Source organism: Malaclemys terrapin, chromosome 7 (assembly GCF_027887155.1).
Source record: "Malaclemys terrapin pileata isolate rMalTer1 chromosome 7, rMalTer1.hap1, whole genome shotgun sequence".
In the NCBI taxonomy this organism is placed as follows: domain Eukaryota; kingdom Metazoa; phylum Chordata; order Testudines; family Emydidae; genus Malaclemys; species Malaclemys terrapin.
Genome location: NC_071511.1, coordinates 118,872,828 through 118,897,173, shown reverse-complemented (window position 1 = coordinate 118,897,173; position 24,346 = coordinate 118,872,828). Strand labels below are relative to the sequence as shown.

Genomic DNA, 24,346 nt, shown 5'->3' with positions numbered 1-24,346 from the left:
TTACCAAAATGGAAAAGTTTAAAATATAAACAGAAGAGCAGTAATGAACATGAAATTGTCTCTAGAAAAAAAAATGTAGTTAATGTGTGGTGTTTCTTATTGGTTAGCGATTGGCAGCTGTACTGTTTTAAGCATCCAGATTAGATGGAAATATTCCCTTTCCAGGTCATGTTTAACTTCTGGCCTCATTCAGAAAAAGTTTGAAAGGGGATTATAGAAGTTGTCTTATTTCATTACACTGTTTTCATTCAATGCATTTATTCCTTTGTTAAGTAAATTCTAGGTACCTGGAAATGAAATCTCCTGAATTCTCCGAGGTGAAATCTAAAAGAACCCATTCTTCACCATCCTGGGAACAAGAGGATGTTTTCACTGAACTTAGCATTCCTCTAGGTATGTCTAAACATTTAGGTCTCTCTCCACATGAGACACTGTCCATTGCAATACCTTGAATGTACAACAAGGTGTCACTTTAAGGCTACTTATTGTATTTGTTTCTCAGAACGAATGCAAGGAGAATCAAAAGAAACAGTAAGTAACACATGGTTAAATGTTGAAAGAACTGAGATTTTTATTCCAGATTATTGATGATTATTCCAGATAAATGGACTATGTGTTCATTAATGACATTGAACAGCTGAAATAACTGCCATTGGATTCCAAGGTCTAAAACATAGGGGGACTGACACATTCAGAAAGAAATTATCTGGGCTTTGGTAGAAGCATTGCTCAGTGCCAAGGAAATCTTGAGGGCAGAGAGATCTCTCAAGTGAGTTCTCTGTACAGTAAGGAGCTTCTAAGCATGTGACATGAAAAATTAGTGATTTAGCCCAGAATGGATCGATTATATTACACAACCATAGATCATGAACATACAGAATACACTGTGGTGTGATGTAATATAAGGATATTATTGGCACTCGCTAGGAATGACCTATATAACTCAGTTGTGACTTTTGTCCCTAGTAAGTTCTGTGACTATCCCAACCCTTTGTGCTATACCATCATGTAGTCTCAATAAATATACATGCATATATTATCTGAGATAATGTATAAATACATATAATACCTAAGAGAATGTATACAATGTGTATTTGCAGTACATGATGTATTAAATTGCAACAAAGAATCCTGTGGCACCTTATAGACTAACAGACGTATAGGAGCATAAGCTTTCGTGGGTGAATACCCACTTCGTCAGATGCATGATGCATGATGTTTTAAATTGTAATTTTTCACCATCATTCGTCAGTGTTACAGAATTTGATGTCCTTTCAGGTGAGCTTGAAAGTAAACAAATAAAGAAAATTTGTTTCTTTATCATTGAGCTAAATTATATTTTTCTCTTTGAAAGTAAACCATGTTAATGTGATTCAAAATTGTTTGGTAGGTGTGGAATTTGTGGTGCCCAGAACTGGGTTTTACTGCAAGCTTTGTGGACTTTTCTACACGAATGAAGAGACAGCTAAGACAAGCCACTGCAGAAGTACTGTTCACTACAAAAATCTTCAGGTAAAACACACGGGTAATTAGTGTTAGTCCTGCTTCTACTAACGAATGGGTCAGACTGAGTAAAACTCTCTGGTGCTATAAAACGGACTTTCATGCAGGGCCACCGAGTGGGGGGAGCAAGTGGGGCAATTTGCCCCAGGCCCCGGGCCCCACAGGGGCCTCCACGAGAATATAGTATTCTATAATATTGCAACTTTTTTTTATGGAAAGGGCCCCTGAAATTGCTTTGCCCCAGGCCCCCTGAATCCTCTGGGTGGCCCTGCTTTCATGGTGCGCACAGAATTCAGTGGCATGGAAATGGACAGTTTTAAATCTTTTAAGCTGACAAATGTATAGAAATCAAATGGTTTGTGCAGTGCTGCCGGCCAGCACACTAGTCTGTCACCTCTGGATCCCTGTGCTCAAATCATGGCTCACAAGTGAAATGAGGTGAGAAGTCCACATCACAAAAATAATAGCACACAATATGGCCCAGTTGAGTCTCTCCTCTTAAGAGTCCCAAAATTAGGGAATAGTAGGGGTGTTTCAGGTGAGGATTGAAGTGCATAGGCACTTCTTTCTGGGACAGATTGCACAGAGCCTGCCACCACTACTGATGTCTTAATTTCATGGCAGCTAAATTTGTTACCCTTTTAGAATTTGTATAATTTTATTTCTGTGCCAATTTAAGTCTCTACAGTATGTTTCAACTTGAGGAATTTCAAAGCATTATGTGTATGATACATAAATGATCTGAGGGTGGCTTCATGGGCCACTAAAATGCAGCCATCTTTGATGTGGAACATGGCAGCTGTCCAACAGAGCAGCGCAATGCTACATAACAATTGCTAGAAGGCACTGAAGAAGAATGCCAGGTCCTATGTATTTATTTAGATTTACTTTTAAATCCCCACCCCTTGCTCTGGGTATTTTTCCACGCACACACTAGACAATATTGCACTAAGATCATTGGCATATCCAAAAATAAACCAAACCCAACCCTACCTTGGTCACTTTTTAGATATCCACCTGAGAATATCAACAAATCTCTGTTCATAACAGCATCAGTATTAACCATACCTTTGTGCATTCTTCATCCACCCTGCTCGGTGCACCCCCACCCCAAGAAGAAAAGATGGGGGTGTGCAGCTTGTCTGGAACGTATTCAGGCACACCAAGGGGGAAAATCAAGTTCCGGTGTTGAGGATCACTCACAGAAAAGGCCCAGTCTGCTTGTTAAGATGTGATTATAGAGGGAGGATGGTCCGGGGGTTAGTAATTAAATATTGAGGTGAGTGGATATAGAAGAAGAAGGATGGTCTAGGGCACCAGCATATCTGCTTTGGTACAGATTTCCTGTCTGACCTTGGGCAAGTCATTTAGCCTTTCTGTGTCTCAGTTCCCCAACTGAAGATAATAGCGTATACACTGCTCCCCCCCCACATTAAACACATTAAAGGTTATGGTGATGGGGGCCGGATAAGTACCTAAAGTAGATAGATTATATTTTAAATTAGATCAGTGATTCTCAAACTGTGGGTCAGGACCCCAAAGTGGGCCGGCATTAGACTTGCTGGGGGCCAGGGATGAAGCCGAAGCCTGAGCCCCACCCAGGGCCGGCTCCAGGGTTTTGGCCACCCCAAGCAGCCAAAAAAACCCCACAAAAAACAAACCAAAGAAAGCCGCGATCACGATCTGCAGCGGCAATTCAGCGGGAGGTCCTTCGCTCCGAGCAGGAGTGAGGGACCGTCCGCCGAATTACCGCTGAACAGCTGGACGTGCCGCCCCTCTCTGGAGTGGCCGCCCCAAGCACCTGCTTGGTAAGCTGGTGCCTGGAGCCAGCCCTGGCCCACCACCTGGGGCCAGAGCCAAAGCCCGAGGGCTTCAGCCCTGGGCAGCAGAGCTCACACTTCAGCTTCAGTCCGGGGCGGTGGGGCTCAGATTACGGACCCCCCCCATCCTTGGGCTTCTCTTGGGCCCCTCTGCCCGGGGCGGTGGGGCTCAGGAGGGCTCAGGCTTTGGAACCCCCCCCCCAACCGGGTCATGTAGTAATTTTTGTTGTCAGAAGGGGGTCAACGTGCAATGAAGCTTGAGAACCGCAGAATTAGATTAATGCCAAACAATTTTCAAAGCCACTTTCATTCTGGTTTACATATGAATGTAGAGAGGTTTTATGGAATGCATTGTAATGCCTGACTGCCTTCTGGGTAGGTTTTGTAGTGGATTTCTATTTAAACCAAAAAAGTATTTTCTCCCTCTTGCTGCAGTTCTGTGATAAATAGCAGTTGGGGGTTTTAGATTGAGATTTTCAAAGCTGAGAAGGGCTTTAGCCACATGAGATGGTATTGAAATCAACAAGGGGGTGTGGCTAAACCCCTAGTCAGCTTTGAAAATCTCAACCATCATTGGGTAGGCAATAGCTGAAAAAAATCAGCTTATGGGTTATATGTTCCATCTATGTGTGCTAGTAATTAAATGTAGTTTATGGTTTAAAGATAAATTAAACCAACCTTAATGAATTCCATGTCTATCCAAAGACTCTTGTAATATTTACTCTTGCCTGCAGCCATGTGGAATTTTGTCCAGTTAGATCAAGACAGAGTGTTGTGTGCTGCGTTTCCGCAGGCCACAGCTCTCTATTCAAGATTACAGCAGTGGCAATCATCATGGTATACAATCTAAGAGCAGCTCTAAGGATCTTGGCAGGCAACGTTTGGGGTTTAAAAATGGACCAGTGACTACCCCTTCCCCTCAAAAAAAAAAAATAAGGGGGGGGGAGGGAAGGTTGCCTCTGGAAGCTGAAGAATAGTTTTGAGTCACCTCCTGCTACACATGAAACGTAAAGAGTTTTGCCCTTTCTCTAGAAAATGAAGGCCACATTGTCAGTACTGAGTTTACAATAGTGACGGGCCCACTCTCAGAAGATGCCCTGTCACCTGGACTGTGGCCACACCCCAAGGCCCTACCCCCACTTGGCCTCTTCCCCCTGAAGCCCCACCCCCAATCATTCCTCTCCACACCCTCCCCCTCCCCCTCCCCGCTCGCACCTCTCCAATCCCTCCCTGCCTGGCCCCTCTCCACCCCCTCCCCACCTCACTCCTCTCCACACACCCCTCGTGTGAGCGACGGGCGGGGCCTGGTGGGAAAGAGGCCAAACAGGGCCAGGACCTCGGAGCGGAGCATGGGTGGAGAGCAGGGGCGGGGCCTTTGGGCGGGCTCCAGGGCCCCCAAAAGTTAATCCTGCCCTGCACATTGTGAGTTTATGCAGTGTACCGTATAGACGGTGCAACAGCAGGTCATACACAGGCACCACTGAAAGGAGAGACACGTAGCAGGTGATAGGGTGCCTGCTGCGGAGTTGCCATGAGGATTCTGTTTTCCCCCCTAGAGCAGTGTTTTTAAATGACCAGTCCTAGACCAGAGCAGTTGTTCGTAGCTAGAGATGTATGTAATTTCTCATCCCAGCTGTACGTAGACTGATGGTGCTAACGAATCTGTTTCAAGACTTTGAGTAACTGGCATTTGCTTGGTCAGGATCCACAGAGAGGAACATTTTACTTGTGATGAGGAAGTTTTGTTCCCTTCTGCCTCTCATGCCATTCACTGGGGTTGAATTTAAGTATAAAATTTTTGCATGCCTCTCTCACGCCCATGTCATTCCACCTTCCATTTTGTGTGCACCTCTGCCACCCAAGGGCATTGCCAGTAAGTCAGCAGCGTGACTGGCTGCTAATAGATTTTAGGATCGCACTATATTATTGATATTTAAGGCACTTGAACTCCATCATAATAAAACAAGTCAATACAGGCAAATACTCCAGCCAGATTGTTAAATTCTATCAGTGATGATTGTTGGCTTCACATTTCCTTCCACTTAAAAGAAATAGATTTATATACATCAAAAGGTATGTGTCTAAGTCAGATGCTTTGCAAATGTAACGTATGTTTTCAATCATATCTCAGGAACAGTGTCTGCTCTCAATCCCACCACTTCAATACCAGTGTAATTCTGTTCACTTCTGTGGCATTACTGCTGATTTACCCCAATGTGAGAGCAGAATTGAGCAATCAGCTTCTATTTGCCAGGAGAAAAGGTCTAGTAGATTGAGCATGGGACTGGGAGCCAGGATATCCTGAACTGTAGTCCTCCTGGTTCTGCTGCTGACTTCCTGGGTGGCATTGAGCAAGTCACTTAACCTCCCTGGTCTTGTCAGCATTAAGGGAATTTGCTCTAGGGGATCTACATGAATACAGATACACCAGTTTAAATTTCCTTAGTGTAGACAGAATGTCTGTGGGTTCTATCTCCCAGGGTTGTTAAGGGCTAGTGACAGTGCTTTGAAGCTATAAAGCACTCTGTGCTGAGTATTATCAATCTTGCTAATGCCACCTCTGGTTTTCCTTTGGTCACAGAAGTATCTATCCCAACTTGCAGAAGAGAGTCTGAAAATGAATGAAGAAGACAGCAATCTGCCACAGGACGTTGCTGGGATTGTTCCCCACTTTGAGAAGAGAAAGCTATGATGTCGCTGAACTAGAAGAGTTGTAAATGAGTGAATGCTGACATTTCATTGTTGATCTACATGGTGTGGTGATCAATTTGCACTGTGCAGGAGGAAGGAAAGCACAATAAACAGCATGTTCTATGCATCTATGCCCAGGGTTTGCCATTAAAAACCATAATGCCTGGAATAGTTTCCCACGGGGAAGCAGTGCTGGCGTATCTGTAACAAGCACAGCTATTCTTTCTCAGGCTGTGTGTTGGGAGCGGCTTCCTATACTAACTCAGAATTCTCAGGGATTCTCAGATGCCACACAGTAGGTCAGGCTGAGTATTTAGAAGAATTTAGCATCCTCCAGTGGAAATGATCTGAAAAGAAATGTCCTGAATGAAGCTTTTAACATGAATATATTTTAAGTCACGTCACTCATTAGTATAGTGAACAATAGGCCTTGTTTAAGAGACCTAAAGCCATTGTGCTAGTGCTGTTAGATGGCATAAGGTAAACCCCAGTGGCCTCAGGATATGTGCACCTAGAGCTTGGTGATGATAATCATCATCGTTTTTTAATTTTCGAATGTTGTCCATGTACTCGATGTTGTACAAAGATCGAGGAAGTCACAGTCCCTGTCTCTAGAAGCGTACAATTGAAATCCAATACAGGCAGAACAGTTCAGGCTGAAAGTTATTTGCCTTCATTCTCCAGTGCTTTATATCCTGCGGGCTGGTGCTCTTTGGTAATTTCTGTGTTTGGAAATATTCCTTGGGAAAATTCTAAAAGTGTGTCCACTTTGTGTCTTAGATTAAACTCACACAAGAAACTTTATAACTGCTAGACGTTTCGCTTATGTAACTTGTAGAATTCTTTATCCATTCTCATTGGGGGGGTTTAAAACATGTTTTTCTAATCTTGGCCATCTTGAATTTCCTGGTCTTTATGGAAATAAGCCAGACACTTAATGTTGTTTTAACAGTTTTTGTATTCATTCCCCTGAATTTTTATGGCAAGTGTAACAACTGTTCACAGAATGCTGTAGTGAGAACACAGGATGCACCAGCAACTATAAATATTATTATTATGGCATTGTTTATACTCAGAGTTATTGCTTAATATAATGTAAAGTCCCATTGAAATGCACTATTTAGATTTCTGGTTAATTTCAATGGGCTTTGTGTAGCAAAGTGAATATGTACTAAAACTGCTGCCAGATTTGATCCTGGAATTATGCTTTTACAAAATGCACCACAAACCATGTCTCCAGGCAAGTGGTAAGAAATTTTTTGAAATGTTTGAAGTTTGGATGAAAACCGGAGAATGGGAGAATTTGCAGATTTCCCCCCTCCCCATTCTTTGTCCAGCTCTGATATTGACCATATTAAGGGCCACTGAAATCTCTGGCATTAGATGTTTCACTTAATGCAATAGGATTTTGTGTACAGTAAATAATTTCCCCACAGAATGGCTTATCCATCACAGAGAACAACATTAATGTTGCAAAGTGGCCAATCCGCCAAAACTGCTCCCACCAAAAAACCTGTTCCATATCACCTGCACCAGGAGCCATATTCTTCTTTCTCTGAAAATGGTTTCAGCTCAGTATCATATCTGCTGGCTGCATTTTGTTGTTTGGCAAGTTCCCTTTCAATTAGATGGTGCAGGCATTCCATTTATTTCAACCAGAGTTGGGTGCAAGCTGCAAATCTTGGATTCATTTTTCTCCAAAGTTCAGGATTCTGTGGATTCCAGGTCTGGCTTGGTGCATCAGAGAGAGAGAAGGGAAGACACAATATTTAGGCATAGATCTGAGCGTCACCAGATTTCAGGTGTGACAGGATTTGGGTCCAAATTTATTTAAAACATGGCTTTTATTCCTCAATTAATTGAAACAAAAAATCTTGAAAAGCAAATTCTTCTTGCTACAAGATTTCTTATTAAATTTTGATGAGATTTGTTAGGCCACAATTTTTATTGCAAGATGTAAAATCATGAAAAGGGAAGTAAATATTCTGTAGCTACTGTCCAAGGCATAGCTGTTAGGGCAGTGATGCATAGACTGAATGTGAAGAATTACTCATTGCCTGATAGCACGAGATGAATGGGGAGGGGAATCACCTAAGGAGCAAGCATCGAATTTTTATATCTCAGACTGTTCCAGAATTGGAGCACTCACCAGAGTGGTGGTAGATTTTTTAGATCACCTGGTTAGGCTTAAAGTGGATGGGAGGTGGGGCTGATAGTGCCCCAAATCCCCACGCCTCTAGCAACTTATCTCCAGCCAAACTCAAGTATGAAGAGTAGTCGTAGTATTATCCATTTGTATTTCAGTAGCACCGAGAGGTTCCAGCCCCCAAAGAACTTACAACCAGAGTTCAAAGTGAGAGACAACAGGTGGATGCAAACAAATGGGGGAAGTAGAAGGTGATAGTGAAACCATTCTGGTCAGCAGGAGTAAAACCATTAAACCTAGCTTCTGTGTTTGCCCATGGGCTCATTGTCAGACTTAAATGAGCGATTCAACTTATTACCCCCAAAATATTAAACCCTAAGGCCCAGATTCACTCCTGTGCTGCACCCCTTGCATATTTCACCTTGTGCTCGCAGGGCCAGTTGCATCAGAAGTGCAGAATCCGTCTGTGTTGCGGGTTGGTAGTGGTATCCTACAGCTCCCTCCCCAGAGATCTTGCCTGAGGAAGAGTGCTTCAGTTTCCAGCCAGGGCTCCAAAGGTTGGGGGCTTGATGGGCAGCCCAGGAGCCGTGCTGAGTCAGCACACCTCTCAGCCAGCCAGGATCTCCTTGCTTGTGCTGGCTGGTCCTAATCCCCCCTGTAAAAGTGGGGGCACCCCTTTCCATGTGGAGTTTCCTCCTTTGACAGCCTGCAAACCCAGGTTCCACGGGCAGAACCCAAGGGGGGATTCTGGCCTAATTACTGTATTTGGGGTGCAGGGCCAAATGTTTAGAGCCTCCAGAAAGGCATCTGCGTGTGCACATGCACACAACTGTGATCAAATCCAGGCATTTTCAGGGGGGATTTGAAAATCTGACAAAACAGCACGTGAATGTGGCCAAAAAGGCAGCTGTAGTCCTGAGAATTTTATTTTATTTTGCAAAATCCCTGTATTCAAAAGCAGTTGAAAAGAACCTCCAAGTCTTAGCATTCAGTCTAACAATCCGTGCAATCAACTTTCAGCCCGACGCAATTAGAGACCTGCAATATAATGTCTTTCCATCAAAACAGCCCATAGAGGCAATGCTGGCAGGCATTTAACCCCTAGCTATCACTGTAATACCTATTCTGCTGAGCGGCAACGCACCTGTACAGGTAGCTATTTGCCTCTTTCAACTGCTGTAAAATGTGCTGTTTCTCTTTTGACTTGCTATATTTAAAATCTAAGATGTAGTATTTTTCTAGTCGGCATAGTTCTTCAACAATTTACATTTCTGATTAATATATGTATAGCACCAGGCAGTCTCAAGTCTAGCCAAAAAATTATTTATTATTATTTAAAGAAGAGCTTCCATGATATTTATGAATCACTTCAACATGTCTCAACCAAAGATTTCACAAAGGCTGCAGCCTTTCTGAACAGTGAACATGTTTTTATCTGCTGATCTCAAATAGTCTTTAATGTCACAATGCAACTTGCTTTCTTCAAGATTAAAAATTAAAAAAAAAGATCTAAACATTAGCCCCATAAGACTTAACACATTTTAATATTGGCTTGAACACTAAATTAGTGTCAGGCTGGTTATATTCAGGGTTTTTCTATTCTCTATTAAGGCTGTGATTTGTTTAATTATACTTGAACTGGACCAGACATACTATTTATTGAGCTTATAGAATCTTGTTAATTTAAGTTTTGCCTTGTAAACAATTGGGAATTTGTTAGAACTTGTTGAGTTATGTAGGTGGTGTCACCAGTATTAACTGATCTGTGCAACTGATTGCAAAGTGTTTCAGATTGTGTTTCTTAACAAGGATTTTAATAAAGAGAATTTTAGAGCATAAATAATGGTTGGTAGTTGTGCCAATGTTTTCACAATAACTTGCAGGGAGATTGGCACCTCTCAGAATTTGGTTCTTTGTAATTATGATTGAAGCCATTCCTTACCCACCTACTGCCCCTCCATCTCCCTTCCTACACATCACCTACAGACTTACTGAGTGAGCTATCTACCGCTGTTGCATCTTGAATTCCTCTCCTCCACCTCCATCCTGGATTCCCTGCCACACTTTCTGAAACTGTTCTGATCTCTTTCTAGCCAACTCTCAAGGCATCTGCTTCACCTGCTTGTCCCATCTGCCGTGTTGATTGGACTCGCCTGCTTGACCATTCCTTCCTTGGCTTTCATGACATGGTCTTCTCCCTGGCTTTCCTGGTGGGTCTCTTTGGTTGATCATACTTCCCTCCCCTATTTTCCCTACTGGTTCCACAATGCTCTATCCTAAGTCCCACAGTCCCACTCTCTTCTCTCACTAAACCCTTTCTCTGAGTAACCTCACCCATCAAAAGTGGGATCCACATGGAAAAATGCTCAATGAAGAATCATAGTTAGTTTAAGGGTAAGTAACTGTTCTTTGCTATTATCACTGCTAAAGAGTTAAAGAAAGCTGTAAGGACAAAAGCAGTGGGGAAATCTATGTCTTTCTGTACTGTTGAAAGAATTGATTGGAAAAACAGGACAAAAACAGAACAAAGGGGTGGGCTAGGAAGAAGACAGAAAGAGGGAAGGTAAGATGAGACAGGTTTTCCCCCTGCTGTACAGTAAATTATTACACAAAGTTATGATTGCAGATTCGGTATGATTGGGGTGGCGGTGACAAAAGTTGATGACGTACAAAGCATACAGCTTGACTTTGAAATACAAACTCACTCTGTGTAGCAGCCAGATTTCTTGTGGATAATATGTCTGGAATACCCCGTTGTCCTGGTTACGGAGTATCTTTGTAGAACATAAGTACACCTTAAAAGGCATGCTGTGTAAATCCTTTGGAACTATATCATGACATCATAAATGTGTATAATACCAATATTGTTGAATAGACACAGTACCTCAAGGATGCTCTGCATTGTATCATTCAGGAGCATGGAGGTTCAGGCTGAAAAGTCAGTTAACTCAAGGTCCAGGATTCTTTTCCCATTATTCACAGAATTCCCACTGAATATAATGCAAGTCTTGCTTGATCCCCATTGCCATGTGAGAGATCTGAACTGGGACTGCTTCAGAAATAGTGCTCTGCCATTGGGAAAGAGGAAGTGTCTCGTGTCATCTATCAATAAACCCTTTGGCAGGCCTCCTCCTCCAGGTATAAAAACTAGTGGCCATGCTGTGGAGCCAGGAAAAAGAATGTGAAAGCATTTGTCTGCGGGGGAAGGTAGAGAGCATAATTAAAGAATGTATTAAGATTCATACCATCCCAGTAGTCAGATAAAACTGTCCCCCATTTTACTGATGGGAAACTGAGGCACAACGTGACTAGCCCATTGTCAGTGGCAAAGCCGGGAATTAGAACCCAGGTCTACTCCTCAATCCTGTGCCTTCACTTCTTTTAAATAAGGATGGACTTGTGACTGCAGCACAGGAGTAATATATTTTAAGCATAAACACGGTCAGTTCTTTTCTCGGGGATGGCTTCCAGAGAGTGGTTCCAGTGAAGAATCTGAAAGAGAATTTTGGCCCTGGCTTAAAATATGATTCCTTTTGCTAAAGTTCTGGAGCATTCATATCCGTGATTTGGTTGTTATTGTCATATTTTCGGTGTGTTGCCATTTTGTTTTGAAAGTCGCATTATTCAGATCCACTCCCTTAGTGCCTACATTGTTGGAGTGCGATCCAACTTGTTCGCACTGTTGAAAATTCAGTCTGTTTATTTTGGCACTTTTCCAGCACTATTTGCTGTGCTTAGAGGGACATTATCAATGCTGATAGGCTCCAAATATGAGTGCGCACACAGATACAAATGGCAGCTTTGCCTTAAAAAGTAAGGCTAAAATTATAATTGAGTGCATTTTGGCAGTCACCTAAGTGTTGTGATCTTGTCTGATCATGCAAGGCAAGCATGGCCAGGCTTGGCCAATCATGAAACAGGAGACCTCCAAGGAAAACCTTCTGCTGGAAGTCACATTGGTGAATCAATAGATGATGCTTTTCTCTCCAACTCGGTACTGAATCATTGCTTGTTCCATGGATAAGCTAGGCTAGCATGATCAAGCCAGAAGTGGTCCCATGTCAGCACTTCCTAGTTGTTATTGCCACAAAGGTGCTCTCTGATTTACACAAGGGGTTTTCTGTGCTCACTTAGAGTGGATATAAAGTCAGGATCCAGGTTAGCAAACCACGCTAAAGAAGGAGTTTGAGAGAGGCTAGTCCTCCGATCTTGCTCTTTTATTTCATTTATTTCTGTAGTTACTACTTCTGGGATTAGTTAGCTGTTTTGCCAGGTTGTTCAGGGAAAGATTGGGTTAGCTTAGAAGAACGGATTTGCCCCCAGGTATCCTTGCTCACTCTTCCATTTGTGACTCATTTGTTTCCCTCGGTATGTCAAGGATATTATTTCTAAAGTTGGTTCTAATGGCTGCCGCCTCCTCCTGCCCTGATCTTTGCACATGTGGAAAATATTATTTTGGCATTCCAAGATTATGGCAACAGGGGCCATATAAGAACCTAGATCAGCAAGTAGACAAATCAATCAATATTTGAAAGTTTCTAGACTGTACTGCAATGTGGTTCAGGAGATTCTCCTTCTGCAGTCTAATCAAGGAATTAAATCTAGAGCCTGGTGCACATGAGGAATTGCTCTAGAATCTGGCATAATGCTCACAGGGGCTCCTGTGAAACATAGGAACTATTATGTTCACCTGCTCCAGAGTATCTATATTTTAGAGGTCTTAACCCTCATGACCCAGAGATCTCTTGGATGAGATTCAGCAAGTCATCTGAATTACTAGTGTATCAGCCCTATGATGCAAAACTTCTGGAGCCAAATCCAAGGGGTTATTATTAGTGAGATAACTGGAAGGTTTTGTTTGTTTGTTTAGACCCATAAGTCATATTTTTGGAGTTGGCATCCAGAAGAGCAAGGCTGAGAATTAGCTCATCAACATCAACTCATTCATGCTGCAAGGAATGCGATTGTCCTATTGTGCAAATCTGGACTGGAAGTTAGCCAGGCAATTTAACACTTTTGGCAATAGTAGTTAACCCTTGGTATCCTGGCTGAAGTCCACTTTGGATAATTACATGCTCTTTCCTGAAAAGCCCTCTGCACTTTCATTAGGATGGTGTATTGTTCACTTTCCATCCTAAACTCTTAAACAGCTGGGGCTTTTTATGCCAGGCGTGGCTTTGTGGGTTAATTTAAGTATTTCTCTCTGTGTATGTATAACTATATGCATGAGTTTTATAGCTGCTTGTAAACCATGGCTGCCTTCACACAAAATCCACGGTCGTCAGTATGGATTGACCCAAGGTTCTTCAAGACTAGAATCACAGGCCTCTACCAACTGAGCTAAAATACATTTTCTTTAGCTCAGAGCTAGTATGTGTTGGGGCATGCTACAAGAGGGAGACGTGCTCAAACGCCTTGGCCCAGTGTATTATCCTTTGGGATCCTCTTATACGAAATGCATGGCATAAGTGCAAGATCTTGTGTATGTTTAAATAACATCACAGCACCAAGTAATCCAGTACCAGCACCACAACATCACTCTCAGATATATCTCCCCTGAAGTTAGAACATTAGGAAGCAGCTTTAGAAATGAGGTAGTGTAACCCACATGTCTCCTGATTTGGTGTTCTGTCCCATCTAGTGGCACCGAGACCGCTTAGAGAGAGTTAAATGAGACTGCTCTACAGCCTTAGCTAACAGCCAGTTGGCTTTTAGCTCATGCGGTAGAGGCTCATGCACTGAGCTCCAGAGGTCCCGGTTCAGTGACGACCGGGGTCTGTCGGCGTTACAAGTCGGGGCTCGTCCAGGAATTCAACTGGGAAGTCTCTGAAGCTACAGCCATGCCCTAAAAGTCACGTTATGTAGCCGCTGTTTGTTGGCTCTCCTGCCGACAAAAACCTTCCACCCCCAACGAGCAGCATTTGCTTGTCATCAGCAAAACTTTTGTCGGTCGGGGAGGTTTTTTTTGTTAAACACCTCTGAAAGATAAAAGTTTTGTCGTTCGATTGCCAGTGTAGACATATGAGTCTATACCGTGCATGTGCCCTTCCACCCTGTAGATGTGTTGTGAGCACCTGTGTTAGTGAAAAGAACGATAGCATTTAGATAGGTCTGTATATCTTCAAAATGCTGTACAAGTATTTGCTAATGATGGGTGACAACCAAAGCGAACAACCAACACAGAAACTGCTAAAACCATTAGTGGATTGCATCAGTTATGCTAGGTTGTGCCTCAGAATGCTATGCAAGCACAAGGGATTGGTATTCATGGTGTGTTTGCTAAACAACGTACCTGACACACTGCCATACGGAGAGGATGTGATGTTACAATGGTCAAGGGCATATTGCCTACAGGGTTGAGTTCTAAATAGTCTTTACTAAAGACTGGCTTAATACTCTCTAAGATCCTGATGAAAAATCCATTAATCTCTGTGCAAAGTTGGTTGTGGGGGGATTATATTAGGGGGCTAGTATTGTATATTATATATTATAGTATATTCGGGGGCTAAAGCATGGGAGTCTGGGTCTTAGTCCTAGCTCTGCCACAGACTTATTCCCAGCTCTGCCATGGACCTGCTGCAGGACCTTAGGCAAAGTCACTTCACCACTCTGTGCCTCAGTTTCCCCATCTGTAAAATGGTGTTAGTAAGGCCCTTAAAGAGCTGGTACAAAGCTTGGTTCATTAACACTTTTAAAGTGCGTTTCGCTCTTCAGATAGGAGGTGCTATGGAAGTGTGAGGCCTGATTTTATCAATCACAAGTCATGGTGGTTCTTAAAGTGCAAATGCCATCTTTGCTTGTCTATGGATGTTTAAGTGGCATATTTCCAAGTACTTCAACCAGCCCCCGGATCAGGAGCTATCTGCAATGCCACATGAGTCACATTCTGATAAAGTCTTAATTTAAGCCTTGTGTATATTAGTATTTGTTTAGGAAAGTTGCCATCAGTGATAAGAATGGCGGGAGCCATAAGGTAGGCAGGGTACAGGCGTTCTCGTTGTGCTATCTAGAGCTGCTCTTAGTGGGACTAGATGACATAGTGGTGAGATTGCCTGAGCCTTAGTGCAGCCGTAAGAGGTGAAAAAAAAATCTCAGGTGAAATCCTAGCCCGATAGCACCTATTCACGTCTGTCGGGCCAGGGTTTGCCCCCTCTTCTTTCAATGAATGCTCTTATCCACTGGGCATGGCATAAGCTGCATGACTTCAGTGGAGTTATGCCGATTCGCACCAGTGGGGATCTGGCTCCTAGTCATTATGAAATATGTTACATTAGCCGGCACCCTTGATACTCATAGGTTGATGGAACTTAACCCAAGAGAGGTAGCTTCCCCCAGCATCCTGCCTATCTGTCTTCTTCCTCCCCTATAAACGGCTCACTGAGGAGTGGAATTGTGATATCAGAGGTATTTGGGTGATTAGGAGGGGAAAGGAGCTGAACTGAACAGGCCCTGTACACAGTATAAAGAGGCTCATGTTGGAGCTTGTCTGCACACAGAAGTGCTCTGTGTAGGGTGTGAGTTTTAGTGAATTACACTGATGCAAAAAGCTGTATGGACACTATTATTGCAGCTTAAACCAGGTTTATTTTGGTGGACCTTAAATCCATTAGGAACAAGTTTTAGCTAACCTGAAATAAGTGACTTTTAGCTGAAATAAGAGTTTCGTCATAGGGATATAGGACTGGAAGGGACCTCCTGGGTCATTGAGTCCAGTCCCCTGCTGTCACAGGCAACCCCGACATATAATCCATTCATAAATTTATCAATGTCTGTGTTAAAACCAGTTAGCTGTCTCGCCTCCACTACTCCTATCCATAGGCTGTTCCAGAATCTCATTCCCCTGATGGCTAGCAACCTTCTTCTAACTTCCAGCCTAAATTTATTCCTGGCTAGTTTATACCCATCTGTTTACACCCATTTAACTAAATTGGTTTAACCAAACTCCTGCAAACTTGTATGTAGACCTAGCTGTAGTCTGCACATTCAAAAGCTTTTCATGCAGGAGAGATCTCTACAAAGCTCATCTCATTAAACCTTTAAATAATTGCCAGGAGCATTCCTGGGTCAGCTGCTTTCCTTTACATGGGACTGTAGTAACAACCGCATGACCTTTAATTGGTATGGCAATTATCTAACTGATTTACTCCCAAAGCCTTGGAGACCTTGATTCCTAATTAGAAGATCTCTCCCCCTCTTTCCTCAGACTTGTTTTAACACACCTCTCTTTTGTTCCACCATCTGCAAACAGTGCCTGTGTGCCTTTAGAGGGCACAGGAAGCATGGTTTGTTTACAGGTTTCTTCTTGGCTGGGTGGTGTTTGCACTGCTGGTTGGACTGCTCCGGTTTATCTTTGGCAGATAGCAACATGCTGATGGCAGCAAACTTTCACCTTGAACCAGGGGGTGTTGCAAAACGGTGCTCTGCACACCTGTGACGGGAAACAAGGAAACCAGATAATTGCTAAGACATTCAAATCAGCCTCTCTCCAAAGGCTGGAATAAGCACTAGATCAGGGGTCGGCAACCTTTCAGAAGTGCTGGCCGAGTCTTCATTTATTCACTCTGATTTAAGGTCTTGCGTGCCAGTCATACATTTTAATGTTTTTAGAAGGTCTCTTTCTAGAAGTCTATAATATATAATGAAATTATTGTTGTATGTAAAGTAAATAAGGTTTTTAAAATGTTTAAGAAGCTTTATTTAAAATTAAATTAAAATGCAGAGCCCCCCGGACCGGTGGCCAGGACCCGGGCAGTGTGAGTGCCACTGAAAATCAGCTCACGTGCCGTCTTTGGCACGTGTGCCATAGGTTGCCTACCCGTGCACTAGATACTCTCAGCCCCAGGAACCGGCCCCATGGGCATATTGGCAGGTCAGTGTGGGTGGGTGGGTGGAAAACATGCACTGCCTTGCAGTGGATAAGGAGAGGGCGTTTAGTCTTCGAGGGCTTGCCAGTCTGCTGCCTTTCACCAGGACTCAATTCACTCTCTCTTTTGGAAAAGAAAGAAACATTTACCGGCTGAGTTTCTAACCTCTGAATCTGCCTGGTCTCCCTCTGGTCCCCAGTTCTGTACCCATAGATACACTGCATAGTGCCAAACTCATTGGACTGGCCTGTGGCGGCTGTTGTCTGGATGCACAAGGAGAGGGCACTGGGAACGGGTGTCTGTGCTTTCTAACCGCAGGAGTGGGGTAACCAGAAGCAAACCTTATCCCAAAGCAGGCGTGGCCAGAGATCGAGAATTAGACATGCATAAGAGAAAGTACATGGAACATAGCATGAAAAACAGCAAACAAAACACAGGCCTGTCTTCCAGCTCAAGGAGATAAGCACTGTCTTGAACAGGCAATTCCAATGTCTGTTTCCAGCTACTCACATCAGTCAGAGAAGTTAGAGATGGGAAATATTAACTAATTATCCAGTTCATGGTTTAGGCCCCAGAGAGAAGATATATTGGATATTAAGCTGGCAATAGGTCAGTGATGAAGCCAAGGGCCACAGAGGCCTGTCCTCCTTTCCTGTCCCTTTGCTCCCAAAAATAAGGTGTTTAAGGACTTTATTTAGTCCTGATTTTTACTTTGGTGTTTCTGATTTTCAGAAGAACTATTGGGTACCCCCATTCATAGGCAGCACCTCATCTTCGGCCCTTCACCACATACTCCTGCTCGCAGTAGGAATCTTCCAACTTTCCCCACCACTTGTACCTGGTTGCACTCACCTAACTGAGGAAAGCAGGCATGGTGGATTGAGAAGCCTGCAAGTGACTTGCACTGAAACAAGGGAGGAGGTGAAGCTATACCTTGTCTCCCTGGCTTTATTTGGCCCGTTGACAGCACAATCTTGATTTGCCAGGCAAAGGGTTAAAGTCTAATCTGAGTGTTTTGAGAAGAGCTGCTGCTGCGTGTGCATGAAAACATAGCAGCCCATCATACAAGGTATCCAAACGTTCATGTGATCAGCACAGAAAAGTGCATTCTGGGAGCACAAGAAGTCTGAAAGTGATCTGCAGGGCACTGATTAAGGGCCATTTTCCACACATGAGGGGATGCATCTGATGTTTCCGCTGCTGTCTATGCTTACACAGTACGTGCTGCATTCTCTTCCTTCCAATGCTGAAGTGCCTCTGATTTGTCAGCTGCTTCTGCTCAAACATCTGAATTTCAGCTGTTCAAGCCTACAGTGTCAAAACCTATTCAGGGCCTAATCCAAAACCCAAGGAAATCAATGGAATGACTCAGGTTAAATTCAATTGGCTTTGGATCAAGCCCTTATAGCTTCCCCGCCTTCCCCCCCCCAAAAAGTTTTATTTAACATGTCACCAAATCCTACCAATGTCTGCTGGAAAGGAGAGTCCTGAGCTTTGCCAGGACATGGTGAATGAAGTGGGAATAGAAGAACTTTGCACGCTGAGCAAAGGGGAAAAAAAAGAAAGTGACAGAAAAAAGCAGTGTACACATGAAAATATCATGCAGGCAATAGCCCACCATAGCTACTATTTCACCTTACTTACTATGTCTACATTGGATGTGTACCCACACCCTGGCTTGCTTGTATGTGGGTATATTGTAGCCAAGCCCATTTCCAAGATTTCACATTGCTCCAAACAAACCATCTCCTGTAAAGCTGCAGCTACATGTTTGGAGCAAGGATTTCTGGGGCACATCCCAGGGCTCTTAGTTCCTGACCAACTGGAGCCACTCTAGGAATTGGTTCCATCCTGGTGTATTGTGGGAGATCTTGTCTGTCCTCCCCAGACACTTAGGTGGAAGTGGTTTTAGCCCACCAACACATTTAGCTGAAGCAAAGGTTACTTACTTCCTTGCTCTGCAGGCCTTGGTCAACCACAGAGGCATGTTAATGAATATTTAATGTCAGATGTACAGGAGAGGTGCAGGACACTAGGATGGTGAGGAGATCTTGCGTTTTCCTGTTGAGACAAGCAGGGGCATTATTCCCTCTTAATAGTGTTATCAAGGGGTGTTGGTGTATAGTGTTATTTTGGAGGTCTTTGCCTACCTTCTCCTGCCACAGCTCATGAAAGCAGAAGATACAGGTACAGGCAATTGTGGGAATGGCAGCAGAGGACGAGACTTTAGACCAGGCCCTTACTGCTCCACACTATAAAGTGGGCCAGCAGGGTGGGGGTCACAGCTCAACCTACACTCTGCCATGTGCCCCCAGATGAGCACAACCAGCTCAGGTTCAATACATGTATCTAAGGGCTTTGAGGGTGGCTGATGGGGGAGGTTGGGAACAAAAGCTTAGCACAGCATGCAGCAAGCCTGCGGTGTAGACGTACCCTATGGGCTAAATGATGCACACAGATGCAGCTCTTTGAAGCTTACACCAGTGCTGATTTTGGGCCTGTATATCTTCAACAAAGGCTACCCCTGACACAAAAATGAATAACTTTTCACAAATACAAGAGACACGGCCATGTAGTCAGATTTGCCATGGAGTCAGACTCATTAAATAACCTTATAAGAGCTCCTGGAGCCTTTGAATCCCTTCCTTCCTATGGGAGATTTCCTACTATTTAGGATGAGTGCCCCTGAAGAACATTGAGTTACTGTAACCAAAAGACAATCCCACCCAGCAGGGTGTGTGGGATGTTGAGACTCCAGGCCTTTATACTTTAAAGATTAGCACTGAAATGTGAGGCCATAATAGGCTTCTATTATAATCTCCTCCCATAGCTTTCAGCATGTCACTCCTGTCTAGAACGCCCTCTACAGAGCAGCTGCCATTGTTATGTAAGGATGTGGGTATGGCTGCAAAGATCAAAGGCCACCCTCAAGCATTCAAAAATCATGAGTCACCCCCCCCCCCCAAATCGTAAGATTGGCTTAAAAATCATGAGACTTTTTTTAAAATTAACAAATTTGGCATTCTTTTTATTTGCCTTCCAATTTTGGAGCCCTCAGCATGCACATTTGCACGCTTTCATCCACCACCTTGAGGGCTAGGAATTTACTTTGCTTTTAAATGAAAGCCGAGGTTCTCTTGCACTGTCTTGATTCAAGGAGCTGGAGTTTAAGAAATACACTAAAAATCACGAGACTTGCACTAAAATCGTGAGAGTTGTCGACACTACAAAGATAGTCTTCTATTTTGGAAGGAGGGAGCTCTGGACTGCAGGGAGCTGCAGGCCGCTGTCTGTCACAGCTTCAGGGGTAACTGCACCTGTATTTTCTCTCCTGTGCCCCATCAGGTCTTAGATCTCCAGCTGTCACCTGTCTCTGGGGGGACCCGTCTCCCATTCCCTTCGGACCAGGGGTTTTAAGACTGCACAGCCCCCGACATGTACTGTGGTATCCCCAGCAAGCCAGTGGAAGGTCATGGGTCAGTTCAAACTCATCCTTGCATACAAAAGCCCTTTCTTTGTTTCCTAGCCTCTGGAACTCCCAACCTGACCCAATATGTGCAAACCACCCCAGTGGAGTAGAATGTCTCTGGAGTTGCTTGTAGTCTCACTGACTCACCTGATTCACCTCTCACCATTTTTTAGTTCCTGGAGGAGCTGCGGGAACCCACCCCTATAGGGTAGAATACAACCATACCTAAACCATTCTTAAATTCAATACAGTGGTCCGCAAAAACACTGCATGGGGTTGCAACATCTGTCACACCAGCCACCCCAGACTCTGGCTGCTGTTGTGTTAGTTTTGTAGGGTATGTCTACACTTAAAATGCTACAGTGGCACAGCTTCAGCCACTGTCGTGCTTCACTGTAGACACTACCTACACCAATAGGAGGGGTTTTCCCATTGGCATAGGTAATCCAGCTCCCCGAGAGGTGGCAGCTAGGTCAACAGAAGAATTCTTCCATCAACATGGCGCTGTCTACATGAAGAGTTAAGTCTGTGTAGCTACTTCTCTCAGGGGTGTGGATTTTTTACACCCCCGAGAGACACAGCTATACCAGTGTAAGTTCCTAGTGTAGACCAGCTCATAATGTTTAAATACAAATAATATAGTTGTTCAGTACGAGCTCTCTGGGCCTAAATAAGGAGACCAACTCCCTGCCTGCCTGCCTTCCACATAACTTCAAGGTGCTCATCTTTGACCCAGCAACCATTCCGATCTGAGTTCCACCTTACACCCCGGCTAGTGGACTGTGCCTTTAATGGTCCTACTAGTCGCCCACCCCATGATGTGCAGCTGGGTGGATTCAGGTGTGGTGCATGTAGAGTGATGTTTGAGCAGTCTGCAGTACCGATCTGTTCCTTGGAGCCTTCTGAGCCTGGGTCTGATTCCAACCCCAGTACATTACACCCCCTCCTTATGCACTTTCCCCCAGCCCCTAACTGCTGCTTTTATTCCCTCCTCCCATTATCAGCTTCATGCAGCCTTTCATGCAGTCCTTTGTGAGAGAAGCATATTCCTAGTGTTGCAAGCTCAGTCCTTCAGAAACACACCCCCACACCCACACCCTGCTGCACTGACCAGACTACTCTGTGTTTGCCTATATGCTGCCTTTTGCAATGTCTCAGGCACATTTCCTGACCTGGATTTGGGAAGAACCAAAACCCAGCAAGGGTTAGTGGTGGTGTATGTATGTAGCTTCTGCAGCACTCTGGGAGCTTTGGGGAGGAAAAGCAATGTATAATGGAGTAAACTATTAGCATTATGAATACTACTTAGCAATTATCTAGCATCTTTTCATCCAAGGATTTCAAAGCACTTTGCAAGCATCAGCTAATTTAGCCCCATGGCATCATACAAGGTATATTATCATCATCCCCATTTAGCAGCGTGGGGCAAGGACAGGAAAGAGGCGAAGTGACTTGCCTGAGGTCACACAGTCCGTGGGAGCGGTGGGAACAAAGCCCAGAACTGCTGACTCCAAGTCTCAAGCCCTAACCCTAGACCACACCCCTTAAGATAATACTACTGGTTTATTTTTGTATCTGTGTTGTGTGACTGGAGTGCAGGGCCAGATTAGGCACTCTGCCTTTTTAGCAGTGCAGCAGACAGTGCAGATTCTATTCTGAGCGTCAGCACAGCCCCAAGAATTGCTCTCACTTCCAGCAGCCTTGCATTGTCTATGGGCCGCTCCACAGCTCAGAATGACTGGAGAGCAGAGCACTATAGCCATCCTTGGTGCTAACATGTCCCCCTCCAAACCTTGGCTATACTCCTAATCCAGAGGCTGCTGGGGGGGTGGGACAGGGGTTCTAGGCTGGGGAATTCTCCAGAGAGCCAGGCAGTCACTTTACAACCTCCCTATGCCATAGGAGTGGTGTAAAGGGGCCACAGCTGGTGCCAGAATCTGGCCCAATGTTAGGGTAACCAGATGTCCCGATTTTATAGGCACAATTGCAATTTTTGGGTCTTTATCTTCTATAGACTCCTATGACCCCGAATCCCTGTCCTGATTTTTCACATTTGCTGTCTGGTCACCCTGACCAATGTGTCCACAGAAATGTTGTAGCAGAGTGCTAAAGATGTATCTTGGCAGAACTACTGGATTTCAGTGGGGATTTCTGCTTTAAAACGGATGGAATGATGTTGGCCTAGTTGGAAGAACAACCTCGAAAGTAGCTTTTGTAGACAAAAAATCCTATTTTGCTCATTTCCCACTCCTCCTTCTCTGTCTCTTCCATACCCTTACAGTACACTTCAAAGTGCTGCTTTTATAGAATTGGTATAGCCAGGGTAAAAGGCACACTAGTCTGGGCCTGCCAGGAGCTTAGAAATGCAATTCTAAATGTTAAATGAGTTTGCTGTCTTCGCCAGCTGGGCTGTAGGGGGCTGCGTTAGCTGCCAAAACCTATGTGGTTGCAACACTAAGTGTGAGAATTCAACCACGCATAAGCTGATACATTCAGTGCCTTTCATTACATTGTCTCACCTACAAATTGTCAGTACAAGTCTGGGATGCTGAACAGAGAACGGCAAGGTCGGGGGAAGGAGGAGAGAGGTAAGGAGAGATTGAAGAGGAAGAGATCGGGGCGAGCAAAAGATAGAGAGGGGGAAAAAAGAGAGACAGGAAGACATGCAAATAGCAATAAGATAGACCAGGCTCTTCTACCATCTACAGGTCTCAGAATGTCAATTGGCCATGCTGGTATAAAATGCCCTTATGAGTGAACTATGAAGCAACTTTAAAGGTGACCTGCAAAGATAGTTTGGAAATATAATGATGTATTCTAAAAAGGACAGAAATTTATTTTCCCCACATTAAAGCTGTGTTTGTCTGTTTGGTTTTGCTTTAGATATAACAGGAATGTCAAGTTTTGGCCTGTCTAGTTTTTCAGGCAGACTCAGGAGGTCTCAGCTGTATAATGGGAGTTTTCTTTCAGCTTAAATTAAGTTGTGTATGTGTGTGCTAAATTTTACAACAGGCCTTCTTTCTCCCATATGTTCATTAGATATTGGGGTGAGATACCTGTTAAAACCAAACACACCCACATTTTGTCTCCAAAATCCCTCTCCATCTCAGTTGTTCAACTTCCAGGCTCCCGTCTCATAGATTCATAGATTCTAGGACTGGAAGGGACCTCGAGAGGTCATCGAGTCCAGTCCCCTGCCCGCACGGCAGGACCAAATACTGTCTAGACCATCCTTGATAGACATTTATCTAACCTACTCTTAAATATCTCCAGAGATGGAGATTCCACAACCCCCCTAGGCAATTTATTCCAGTGTTTAACCACCCTGACAGTTAGGAACTTTTTCCAAATGTCCAACCTAGACCTCCCTTGCTGCAGTTTAAACCCATTGCTTCTTGCTCTATCCTTAGAGGCTAAGGTGAACAAGTTTTCTCCCTCCTCCTTATGACACCCTTTTAAATACCTGAAAATTGCTATCATGTCCCCTCTCAGTCTTCTCTTTTCCAAACTAAACAAACCCAATTCTTTCAGCCTTCCTTCATAGGTCATGTTCTCAAGATCTTTAATCATTCTTATTGCTCTTCTCTGGACCCTTTCCAATTTCTCCACATCTTTTTTAAAATGCGGTCTCCTGTCATTGTGATGGCGGCCATCTTGGGAAATGAACTGGCGACCTCCAGACCTGAAAGCATCAATTCAAATATGAAAACAATTGAGCTAAAGAGCCAAGCTCTCAAGTTGAGAACTGTAATAGACCCATTTCCTTTGTGGATCAGGCACAAAGTGGGGCATGTAACTGACACTCATCAGCGGGTTATGTAATGATTTCACTAGTTCACCACAGAATCTTCCA

The 24,346-nt window shown here is 43.9% G+C and overlaps 1 protein-coding gene across 3 annotated transcripts in view; it reads left to right on the top strand.

Annotated features, from left to right (window-relative positions):
• Positions 1 to 7,076, top strand: part of RBM20 (RNA binding motif protein 20) — a 168,753-nt gene extending 161,677 nt beyond the window's left edge. For all 3 annotated transcript variants that reach the window (XM_054036169.1, XM_054036167.1, XM_054036168.1), the window contains 3 exons: positions 274 to 393; positions 1,391 to 1,512; positions 5,905 to 7,076. In XM_054036169.1, coding sequence (XP_053892144.1) covers positions 274 to 393; positions 1,391 to 1,512; positions 5,905 to 6,015 — 353 coding nt within the window. In that variant the 3' untranslated portion in view covers positions 6,016 to 7,076. The remainder of the gene's footprint in view (positions 1 to 273; positions 394 to 1,390; positions 1,513 to 5,904) is intronic.
• The last annotated feature ends 17,270 nt before the right edge of the window (positions 7,077 to 24,346 follow it).